This window comes from Pelobates fuscus, chromosome 6 (assembly GCF_036172605.1).
Source record: "Pelobates fuscus isolate aPelFus1 chromosome 6, aPelFus1.pri, whole genome shotgun sequence".
Taxonomy (NCBI): domain Eukaryota; kingdom Metazoa; phylum Chordata; class Amphibia; order Anura; family Pelobatidae; genus Pelobates; species Pelobates fuscus.
The window spans coordinates 96,756,656-96,769,365 of NC_086322.1; the positions used below are offsets into that span (position 1 = coordinate 96,756,656).

Genomic DNA, 12,710 nt, shown 5'->3' on the forward strand with positions numbered 1-12,710 from the left:
ACATCTCTTATAGCAAGTGAATAAACCCTTAAATGTTATTGCTGAATGCTATAAGGACATCTTGATCTAATCATTAAGTTTCAAAATACATCTGTTTACTCTATTCTATAAGCGTCCCACGTAGCCACTGAATTAAGTAAATCCGTGGCTGCACATACTGGACTATGTCTATAGATTTGCTGTAAAGATGCATAAAATAAATTGACATCTTCTAAATTATATATTGTCTTCACTTCATTGGACTAAAAAAAAACTCAAAATCAAATTGAAGTAATCTCTTAAGCCGAGGCTTGTCTGCAAATGTGCACAACATTCAATAGCAGCTCATATAATATCCTATTTACTGATCAAATATTGCAGGTATGCATGTTATCAGACCCAGCCCAGTGTGTCATATTTCTCAAGTAAACTCTAAATCAATTAAATCATTTCTTCACTGGGATATCTGTACTTTCCCTTGTTCAGAATTTTCAGCTACTTAATTGAAGTCAGCCTCTCAAATAAAAAAACAAACAAAAAACTTTGTTCTGTAACAGCCAGAATCCATATGGTAAATCTGTTTTCCGTATGTTTGCATGAACATCGGAGCTCCAGAGAGTTTGGCATAAAATGTAAATGTTGGGACTATTGCGTTTATATATGTGCTAAGTGAACCTGCCAGTAGTATGAGATAGGTATGTAGAAAGAGAAGTTTTTACAAGATTGCTAGCATATAGTTTCTTCTAAATTAACTGACACCCACCCTTGTTTTAGTTCAATGAAACCAGGTTCCTTGAATATATGATGGGATTGATGAGGTCAAACCAAAGCCATCACTTGATTGATGAGGTCACACCAAAGACAGGACTAGTATCTTAAGTTCAGTTCTTAACCTGATATATTTATGAGCTAGCAAATTGAATTGTATGTGTTAGAACACATAGCTATCTTCCTTAACTCTGGCAGGTTTACATTTTGCCATTTTACAAAAAACAGACAAACACTTCTCCAATCAGTAAATAATTGCAAGGTCCATTCAAAATATTGATATAGTCCCTTGCTAATTTAGCATGATGTTGTTGTTGTTGTTGGTCCAATTACACATGTGACAGAAATACAAAAACAATTGTAAGATCAGCTGTCTGGTGACATGTTACCCATTCAAAAGGACGGAAAGGTTACTATTACCAACTAAAAACCTTTACCGTTTATAGAAATATAAAGATTTCACTACTGGTTGTTGGGAATTAAACTCTTTGAGATAATAAATTATTTTTCTATTTTATTTTAAGACATTTAAGTTTTTTGTACATTAGTATAACTGACTGGAGCAGTGTTTCCTATATCTTGACTTGTGTTTCCCAACTGAGTTTGCAAATTAACTGATTTAATTTCTTCTTCTACTAGCAATTATGGCATTTCTTTTTGACCTGAAAGCCTTGGTTGACATGATGTCCATCGGTACTCTGCTCGCATACTCTCTCGTGGCTGCATGTGTTCTCATTCTCAGGTAATTTACTCCCAATTCTTCTATGTACATTATCAATTAGCTTTATATTTGCATACATGAGATTGGAACAGAATTGTATTTCAGAAGACCGCTAAATGTACAGTGGCAGCAAAACTTCTTCCTTTTTTTTGTTTGGGGGGGAAGGGGGCAAGAAAAAAATGGTGTACGTTAAATATAAAAGATAAGAAGCCGGACAGAATTATTTGAGTTAAATAATTGCAGAAACTAGATATAAAAGTGTTGGTGACACTGTAGACATCCAGACCACCTCAGCTCATTGAAGTGGTCTGGGTACAGTGTCCCTATTACAGTTAGTTCTGCAATGTAAAACATTGAAGTTCCAGAGATACTTAAATGTTTACATTGCAGCACTACGTCTGCCTCCAGTGGCTTTCTACCACTCACTGCATGAGGACATCCAGTGCCAGCGATTTTTCCCTAAGAAAGCATTGACTCAATGCTTTCCTATGGGGAGGCCTAATGTGCACACGCTTTAGCGCCCGCTCGTCAAGGGATGTCGGAGGGTGACCCAGCTCCAAGGGACATCGGCGCTGGGATCAGGTATGTAGATAAAGCCTTTGTAACGCTTTAATCACCGACTGGGGGGAGGGGAGAGCGCGAGGGAGGGGGAAGGCAGAGGGAGCTCTAGTGCCAGGGATACACCTTTGTATTCCTGGCACTATAGTATCCCTTTTAATGTCCCCCGATGTGTACAAAGATCATTTTCTTTTAAAAGTGAAACAGCATTTAATATGATGCTCGTTCTACTTTTATTATTTTGCCACCCAATTCCATATTGTACATAACCTATATTGGCTTCAAAGTTAAAATACATACTTTACACCAACCTAATTTGCTCATTATAGAAACGGGAAGCATTGGTATGGTTTTTGTTATCAAACAGGGTTAGATGTACACAGCGTGTGTTTTGCTTATTGCTGTTAATAAATGTAAAAATGTGGGGGTATTGGTTCATTTGTTGAAACTTGTTGTTAGTGGTATAGTGAATCATTTTGGCTGTTGAATTAAATATGGTTAAAGTGGTTCGGTTAATGTTATCAGGAGTGATTGCTTATTGTAAGATATAAGGTCTTTCATTGTTTGGACAGTACCCTCTTCACCTACTGTCTCTTTACGTCAAACTTATTGTGTTAGAATAGTTTGTCTTGCTTACCTATTGTACAGTGCTGTGGAATGTGTTAGGGCTGTATAAATAATTGTAATTGTACCAAAAGTGTACTTGCAAAAATATGTCATTTCTGATCACGTCAATATTATTAATGACTCATCGGCAGCCACTAACGTAGTTAAACATCAAATAATAAATTACGTTTGAAGCCGTTATGAGTAAACACAGATTCTATGATTTACATTACATTATATAAACTATAAAAATATATATTGTATATCTTGTAGTAAACGATAAATCATAAGGTGAAATCATGTAAGCATCCTCTAGTTTACACCAGATGAGTTGACATTTTGAAATCAAGTCTAATTTAGTTCAGAGCATTTAGTTTCAGAGCACAGGCTCTTCCACGTGTTCACAAAGTACGTATTAATACAGACCACACTGAAGTGTGTGAAATAGATTTCAAGGACTACTGATCCTTTGCTTAATTAATGGGTAACCCCATGACAGTACTTAATACAAGATAAAAGGGATAATGTTTCTTTTACTACAGGCTGCATTGAGTACTGATGATGAGATTATAATGTTTTACCACATTTATGTTTTACTTGAGAGAGGCATATATATTTAATTCAAGAAAATACAAAAGTTTTAGTGCATAAGAAACAAGGGAGAAAAAAATATGTACGGCGTTGAGAAAAGTGTCTGTCTGTCTCTCTCTGTCCATCTGTCTGTCTATCTATCATAGAAATCAAAGAAAAAGTTACTTGTGCTCTGCCCTAAATCCCTATGCACATTTAAGTAACTAAAGGTTTTTAGTATCACTTCAGTGGCCACTTAAAGTGTAAGCTCACTTGCTTCACTCAAGGCAAACCTCTTAGGTGAGTGGAACCCATTTGTGTGTACCGTGTTTCCCCGAAAATAGGACCTACCCCGAAAATAAGTCCTAGCCGAATTTTCGGGGTGGGCTGCAATATAAGCCCTACCCCGAAAATAAGACCTAGGCATTTTACCTTTGCGGCCCGGCGGGACTTCCTTCTTCTATGAGGAGGAGGGGGAGGAGCGTTGCGGGCCGCGGCATCGCGCAGCGTGATGACGACGTGCGCAGCGCCGTCAGTCTGCCTTCACGGATCTTCAGCGGAAGGATCCATTCCGGGCGGTGAGGCACCCAGTGGTCGGACTCTTTGAACTGTGAGTAGATACTGGTATTTTATGTCTGGGACTTAATTAATTAAAGGGGGGGGTGAATTAATTAAAGGGGGGGTGAATTGATTAAAGGGAGGGTGGATTAATTAAAGGGGTGGTGGATTAATTAAAGGGGTGGTGGATTAATTAAAGGGGGGTGGATTAATTAGAGGGGGGTGTGGATTAATTAGAGGGGGTGTGGATTAATTAAAGGGGGGTGAATTAATTAAAGGGGGGGTGAATTAATTAAAGGGGTGGTGGATTAATTAGAGGGGGGGTGGATTAATTAGAGGGGGTGTGGATTAATTAGAGGGGGGTGTGGATTCATTAGAGGGGGTGTGGATTCATTAGAGGGGGTGTGGATTAATTAGAGGGGGTGTGTGGATTAATTAGATGGGGTGTGTGGATTAATTAGATGGGGTGTGTGGATTAATCAGAGGGGGTGGATTAATTAGAGGGGGGTGGATTAATTAGAGGGGGGTGGATTAATTAGAGGGGGGTGGATTAATTAAAGGGGTGGATTAATTAGAGGGAAGGTGAATTAATTAAAGGGGGTGGATTAATTAAAGGGGGTGGATTAATTAGAGGGGGGTGTGGATTAATTAGATGGGGTGTGTGGATTAATTAGAGGGGGTGTGTGTATTAATTAGAGGGGGTGGATTTATTAAAGGGGGGGTGGATTAATTAGATGGGGTGTGTGGATTAATTAGAGGGGGTGGATTAATTAGAGGGGGTGGATTAAAAGGGGGGGTGGATTAATTAAAGGGGTGGTGGATTAATTAGAGGGGGTGGATTAATTAGAGGGAGGGTGGATTAATTAAAGGGGGGTGGATTTATTAAAGAGGGGGTGGATTTTTTAAAGGGGGGGTTCAATGTACATACCGGTACCGTAAATAAATAAGCCCTACCCTGAAAATAAGCCCTAGTGTGTTTTGTGTGACTAAAATTAATACAAGACCCGGTCTTATTTTCGGAGAAACACGGTATTTGTATTACACGGCCATGTTACAGTGCTGCCACCCAGCCCATATGTTCCGTATAAAGGTTATACGTATGTGAGGGTTCGAAGTATGTATGGCTTTAGAAAACAAGCCTCTCTCTCTCTCTCATTACAATTTTTTTTACTTGAGCGGAAGGAAGCAAGATGAATTGCTATTGTAGGACTAACCTGAGAGGTTTGCCTTGATGTGGCATGTGAGCTTACACTTAGAAATAGTGGGAGTTTAAGTGCAGGACTTATTTGTTTATCCATCTATTTTTTTTTTTAATCTATCTATCTTATTTTTGAATCTATCTATACAGTGCAACCACCTCTCAAATTGTGTAAAAGGTTTAGTTATACCCTATATTTAGTCAATATTTGATTTGAAAAATGTAGAAAACCAAACCACTGTGTTTAGTTGTATTCTAGAACCAAGTGTCTCCACCTTAGTTCTCTGACCTTGATTGTTAAGCTCTTTCCCTTCCACCTTTCACTCCAAAGAGCAAACGTAGAGATTATAAGCCATGTTTCTGTTATCCCCCTCCAATCCAATGTTTGCCTTTGCTGTGCCTGGACTAAACTGGATTGTGATGTCAGTTGCTTAATCTTTAATATACATTTCTAAGAAAACCGATTATAAGAAGAAAGGGAAGTGACCTTTCCTTTTTAACCCCTTAAGGACCAAACTTCTGGAATAAAGGGAATCATGACATGTCACACATGTCATGTGTCCTTAAGGGGTTAAGTTAGATGTTCTTAGTTGTAAGATGATAGCCAGTGTTTGTCACCATAAAAGAACATTCTGAGTAAACCATAATATTCTTAGTTGCATAATTGGCAATGGTCAGTCATGGTGCTGAAAAGCTATATAAAACCATTGCTGAAGACCTTGTTTTCCATAAATCTATGGTCACACTATATAAATAGATGGAACTCAGCATTATGGTATTAGAAGTTTCTTTGGAGTGGATGTATAGCTTAAATCAGTCTGCTGCATGGCGAAGAGGAGGGGGCCATGCTTCAACTGATGCAGGAGTCCTATTGAACCCAATAGGATAGTCAATATCCCTCCTTCCCCCCAACTCCCTCCCCCCTCTGCCACATGCAATTGGTCCCTCATGGGTTTATTCTAAAAACCAAAGCACCTTTCCAGAGTCAGTGGGATAAGGGGTTTAATAAGTCGTTTCACTCCCCCCATTTATTTTGATTAGAGCCCCCACTCATCGACCACAGTTAGAGCAGGAGGGACAATAAGTCCAGCTGTGTCATTTTTATTTCAGCTGTGTAATTTTTATTTAAGTGGCCTGACCACGAGGGTAGGGGGTGACTTTAAGTTGTCCTTCCTGTCACTTTTTATTTTAGTGGAGCCCACACCCACTAGCCATATGTGGTGATGTGGGGGTTCTGACACTGATCTGTCCACCATCCTCCCCATTCTATAATTTGAATGCCCCCCTTCCACAAATCTATCAGAGTAGTTGACCTATTTATTTGGTTCGGCTGTTAGAATGTCTGCTTGTATTAAATCCAATTAAAACTCAATAAAAATATCGGTCAAATCCAGCTGATAATATTTCAACTACATTTTGCCAATAATATGAAATCAAAGCCTGTGCTGTGTATTGGTAAAATAGTTTAAGAAATGTGTTTTTTTATTTAAAAAAATAAATAAAATAGGTAGATATACTCCATTTTTCATTTTGTAGATCTGTTTTGAAGATTTGCCTTCTGGATTAAAATTTTCTTTTACAATTGTTCCTTTATACTTTGATTCATATTGCCTAATACAGACACATCTATCTTGTATGTGTTACATTTCCATGTTAGTATATGTAAACCATTTGCCTGGCGTTTTCACACAAACATGCTTATAAGTATCTGTGACTTGGATAAATTGCACTGGGCGTGTGAATCTGTCCTGGATTCCTGGCAAAAGATCTTCAAATGAGTCATATTAATAATGATGTTTGGAAAATATTAGAATTTACATCTTTGCTTCTTTGGCCTGTTTGGACCTACATTGTTGATGCATAACTTTTACGATTCTACTTTAGTTGGCTCAATTTTTTACTTCAGGCAGGTTCAACAATTGCACTGCCAAGCCGAATATGAAATTTGATGCCATCCCATTTTCACTCTAATAATGAATTTAAAAAAATAAATAAAAAATACTGACAATCATATCAGCAGAAGCATGCAAAACAAGTCTCCTTTTTTTTTTTTTTTTTTTAATACAGCCCACTACCACATCCCTGTCATTAAAGGACCACTATAGGCATCCAGACCACTTCAGCTTAATGCAGGGCCGGACTGGGGATACAAAGAAGCCCTGGAAAAAAAAAATCTATGCCAGCCCCATAAGTCATTGCGCCATATATTGCCGTATGTAATATGTAAGGCAATGTCTTGCCACCCCAGATGGTTGAGTATATATATATATATATATATATATATATATATATATATATATATATATATAGAAATACAAAAGTTCTCAGCACTCACGCTCAAAGTATAAAGTTGTGCCTTAAGAGGCCTGCCGGGTGCCAAACTTCCAGGGAAGTAAATTGTAGTTAAATAAAGTAAAACAAGCTGCACTCACGGACTTTATGAATTCAAATGGTGTTTTATTCCATCGAAGGTAGAAAAAAAGAAGATCGACGTTTCGGTCCACACAGGGACCTTCCTCAAGATCAAGTGATACAAACATTACATGAAAAACATCTCAAATATATAGGACATTACATTAATTAGAATAACTTACCCCAGGTGATGTGCTTACTCGCCGGCGTTCACCGCTGAACACCGCGCATGCGCGCACTGCCTTGTGACCCTACGTTAACCCCCGGTCCATGCGTAGTAACGCAACGATTACGTCGCTGCCATAGCAACGTGTGTAGCCGTTGCCATGGAACCGCTGTGAAAGTACAAATCAACAGTAACAGTGCCCGATCGTGAAAAAAACTGAAAGTGAAACGAGAAATGAATTGAGCTATATTCAATTAAATAATAAAAAATGAAAAACAATGTCGACAGTTAGTTAAAGGCAGATCTTAGATCCTAAGATGTGTGGACCGAAACGTCGATCTTCTTTTTTTCTACCTTCGATGGAATAAAACACCATTTGAATTCATAAAGTCCGTGAGTGCAGCTTGTTTTACTTTATTTAACTATATATATATATATATATATATATATATATATATATATATACACACACATTAAGCATTCTCACATGCAGTGTTTACATTGCTTCCTAGTGACACCTCTAGTGACAGTCACTCAGACAGTCACTAGAGGTGCTTCCTGTGTCAGTGCTGCACAGCGTGATTGCACAGTGTGCAGCACCTACTATCAGGGCCTTTGCAGCCAATCCTATGGCAGAGCATTGGCTTGGCTCAGATCATCATGCTTGATGATGTCAGCCATAGAGGCAGGGCCAGTCGAGGGGAGACCAGCACGGCGTGGGGAGAAAAAAAAAAGGTGAGTAAAAACACTTTTTAAATACACACAGACACACAATGACACAGACACACAATGACACAGACACACACACAATGACACAGACACACACACCATGACACAGACACACACACCATGACACAGACACACACACACACACACCATGACACAGACACACAATGACACATACACACACGCCATGACACAGACACACAATTACACAGACACACACGCCATGACACAGACACGCCATGACACAGACACGCCATGATAGACACGCCATGATAGACACGCCATGACAGACACGCCATGACAGACACGCCATGACAGACACGCCATGACACAGACACGCCATGACACAGACACGCCATGACACAGACACGCCATGACACAGACACGCCATGACACAGACACGCCATGACAGACACGCCATGACAGACACGCCATGACAGACACGCCATGACAGACACGCCATGACACAGACACGCCATGACACAGACACGCCATGACACAGACACGCCATGACACAGACACGCCATGACACAGACACGCCATGACACAGACACGCCATGACACAGACACGCCATGACACAGACACGCCATGACACAGACACACAAACCATGACACATACACACACACCATGACACATACACACACACCATGACACATACACACACACCATGACACAGACACACACACCATGACACAGACACACACACCATGACACAGACACACACACCATGACACAGACACACACACACGCCATGAAACAGACACACACACACGCCATGACACAGACACACACACACGCCTTGGCACAGACACACACACACGCCTTGGCACAGACACACGCCATGACACAGACACACACGCCATGACACAGACACACACGCCATGACACAGACACACACGCCATGACACAGACACACACGCCATGACACAGACACACACGCCATGACACAGACACACACACCATGACACAGACACACACACACACACACCATGACACAGACACACACACACCATGACACAGACACACACACACCATGACACAGACACACACACACACCATGACACAGACACACACACACACACCATGACACAGACACACACACACACACACCATGACACAGACACACACACACACACACCATGACACAGACACACACACACACACACCATGACACAGACACACACACACACACACCATGACACAGACACACACACACACACCATGACACAGACACACAATGACACAGACACACAATGACACATACACTCACACTGACAGAATTACAAATTTTACCTGTGGGTGACAGGTAAAGACCGGCTGGGTGGGCTAGTGGCCGCTGGAGGTCTGCTGGCCGCTGGCTGGGGGAGCTCTTCTTGCGGCCGCAGGGATAACTTGAATGGCGGGCGCAGGGGAAGCTCTTCTTGCGGCCGCAGGGGGAGCAGGCTGTTCTGTCTCTGCTCCCCCTCCCTCGCGCGCAGCTTAATGAGACCGGAGCCGGAATATGACGTCATATTCCGGCGCCGGTCTCTTACTAGCGCGCGAGGGAGGGGGAGCAGAGACAGAACAGCCTGCTCCCCCTGCGGCCGCAAGAAGAGCTTCCCCTGCGGCCGCCATTCAAGTTATACCTGCGGCCGCAAGAAAAGCTTCCCCTGCGGCCGCAGGTCACCCCGGCCCCAGGTGCTGACGGCCCACAGGGAAATTTCCCGGTATCCCGGTGGGCCAGTCCGGCCCTGGCTTAATGAAGTGGTCTAAGTGCCAGATCCAGCTAGGTTTAACCCTTTTTGCAGTAAACATAGCAGTTTCAGAGAAACTGCTATGCTTACCTATGGGTTAATCCAGCCTCTAGTGGCTGTCTCATTGTCAGGCGCTAGAGATGCTTCTGCGCTTCTCACTGTGATTTTCACAGTGAGAAGACGCCAGCGTCCATAGTAAAGCATTGATAATGAGACTTGCTGAATGTGCGCGCGGCTCTTGCCTCGCATGCGTATTCAGCCGATGACGGAAGAAGAGGGAGGAGAGTCCCAGCGCTGGAAAAAAGGTAAGGGATTAACCCCTTCCTCCCCCTTCAGCGCCACGGGAGTGGGACCCTGAGGGTGGGTGCACCCTCAGGGCACTATAGTGCCAGGAAAAAGAGTATGTTTTCCTGGCACTATAGTGGTCCTTTAACTTGCCCTTTGCAATATGTATATAGGATGGATTGTAACCCTACATAAAATTTCTCTCTCAAAAAAATAAATAAATCTCATCTTCCATGAGAGCTGGGAGGAAATTATCTGACATTACTTCCTCCGAGCATTGCTGACTAAATTGAAGAGCGGACAGTTGGTGCAGTCCTGCCTGCTGAAGTTGCTTAAATTGATACTTCAATGGAATGCTGGCTGTCACCTCCTGATGGTGGCCTTGCCTGTATGAATGTAGGTTTTCTTGGAAACCCTCACACCATAAAGTGATCTCTATCTCTATTGCATAACTCCCAGCCTTGGGAAACATGAGATCAAGCTCAATGGACGTACCCCGTGGGAGGATGTTGCCAGTGATGCTACTAAAGGGGGCCTGTCTGGCTGACCCCAACCTACAAAACATTACAGAGAGAACTGCTGAAACTCTCTCTGCAGGGTCCTAGTGCACGTTCAAAGACTTGGCGTATCTAATGAAGCACTCGTGCTGTGCTGTCTGAGGATAGCTTCCTGTGGACCTGGATTTCTACATAATAAAATGACACATATCCACAAAACAGGTGCAAATATGAAAGTACCACAAATTGTATACATGACCCCTTTTGTTCCCTAACTTGTCACTATTTGTTTACATATTCTATGCAAGTGGTAGAAAAAAAGGTTTTGATTTTAGTTCTAGCATTCTGAGCCCGATACCTTTCCCTATATCGGACATTTTCATGCATTCAACTGCTGTTAGCTTATTTCCGACCCAGATTTAAACGTTATCCCAGCATGAGCTGCTCCGGCAGTAATTTGCCTATGGGTGTAACTCCAGCTGCCTTTTTGTTGGACATATTTTTCATAGCACAAACTTGGGGTCAGGTATGTAAATGAGACATTATACTCTTTGCATGTTTATTGCTTCTTAGATATGGATTAAGTCATTTATACATTTCAATGCACAATGGAACTAAAAAACATTTTGTTCTTGCACACAGGTACCAACCTGGTCTTGGTTATGAAATACCCAAGTGTTCTCCTGAAAAAGAAATGCTTTCCTTATCTGAAAGAGAATCCATGATGAACGAGTCCCAGATTATTATCCTGCCTGAACCTGGTTTTAGTTTTAATGCTCTTGTTTGCACACCAAGTGTGCCAACTGAACAATCTGCTTCCATTGTCAGCTTCCTAGTTGGTGTGCTTGGTAAGACCCACGAGAGTGCAATTCCACTATATTAATGATATGATTCTGCATACTGTGTGTATAATCTATTTTAGGATAAAGGAATTGTTTGTTTTTTGTATTGTTTTTGTTTATTTTATTCAAATCCCTCCAATTGTGCAGAGCGGTAAACTTACTTTTTTAAATTCCATGCAATATATTTTTAACTAAACTGTAGTGGTTATGATGCAAATAAATAATGTCGTTTGGCATCATCCCACGAAATTGAATCAAACTTTTTGAACCTCCAGTCCCTCCAGTGCCCACAGTTCTGGTCTTCTGTTATATAACAAGTGGAAGTTTCTATTCTGATTTAGCAATATCCATTTACAGTTGCAAGAAAAAGTATGTGAATCCTTTGGAATGATATGGATTTCTGCACAAATTGGTCATAAAATGTGATCTGATCATCATCTAAGTCACAACAATAGACAATCACAGTCTGCTTAAACTAATAACACACACAGAAGGAAATGTTGCCATGTTTTTATTGAACACACCATGTAAACATTCACAGTGCAGGTGGAAAAAGTATGTGAACCCCTAGACTAATGACATCTCCAAGAGCTAATGGAGTCCAATCAATGAGATGAGATTGGAGGTGTTGGTTACAACTGCCCTGCCCTATAAAAAACACACACCAGTTCTGGGTTTGCTTTTCACAAGAATGTGAATGATGCCTCGCACAAAAGAGCTCTCAGAAGACCTACGATTAAGAATTGTTGACTTCCATAAAGCTGGAAAGGGTTATAAAAGTATCTGCAAAAGCCTTGCTGTTCATCAGTCCACGGTAAGACAAATTGTCTATAAATGGAGAAGTTCAGCACTGCTGCTACTCTCCCTAGGAGTGGCCGTCCTGTAAAGATGACTGCAAGAGCACAGCGCAGACTGCTCAATGAGGTGAAGAAGAATTCTAGAGTGTCAGCTAAAGACTTACAAAAGTCACTGGCAAATGCTAACATCCCTGTTAGCGAATCTACAATATGTAAAACACTAAACCAGAATGGATTTCATGGGAGGATACCACAGAGGAAGCCACTGCTGTCCAAACAAAACATTGCTGCA

General features: G+C 41.3%; 1 protein-coding gene across 3 annotated transcripts in view; it reads left to right on the plus strand.

Moving 5' to 3' along the window:
• SLC7A2 (solute carrier family 7 member 2) overlaps positions 1–12,710 on the plus strand; it is a 104,059-nt gene that overhangs the window by 77,864 nt on the left and 13,485 nt on the right. For all 3 annotated transcript variants that reach the window (XM_063458064.1, XM_063458066.1, XM_063458065.1), the window contains exons 8-9: positions 1,387–1,489; positions 11,422–11,627. In XM_063458064.1, the coding sequence (XP_063314134.1) occupies positions 1,387–1,489; positions 11,422–11,627 (309 nt within the window). The remainder of the gene's footprint in view (positions 1–1,386; positions 1,490–11,421; positions 11,628–12,710) is intronic.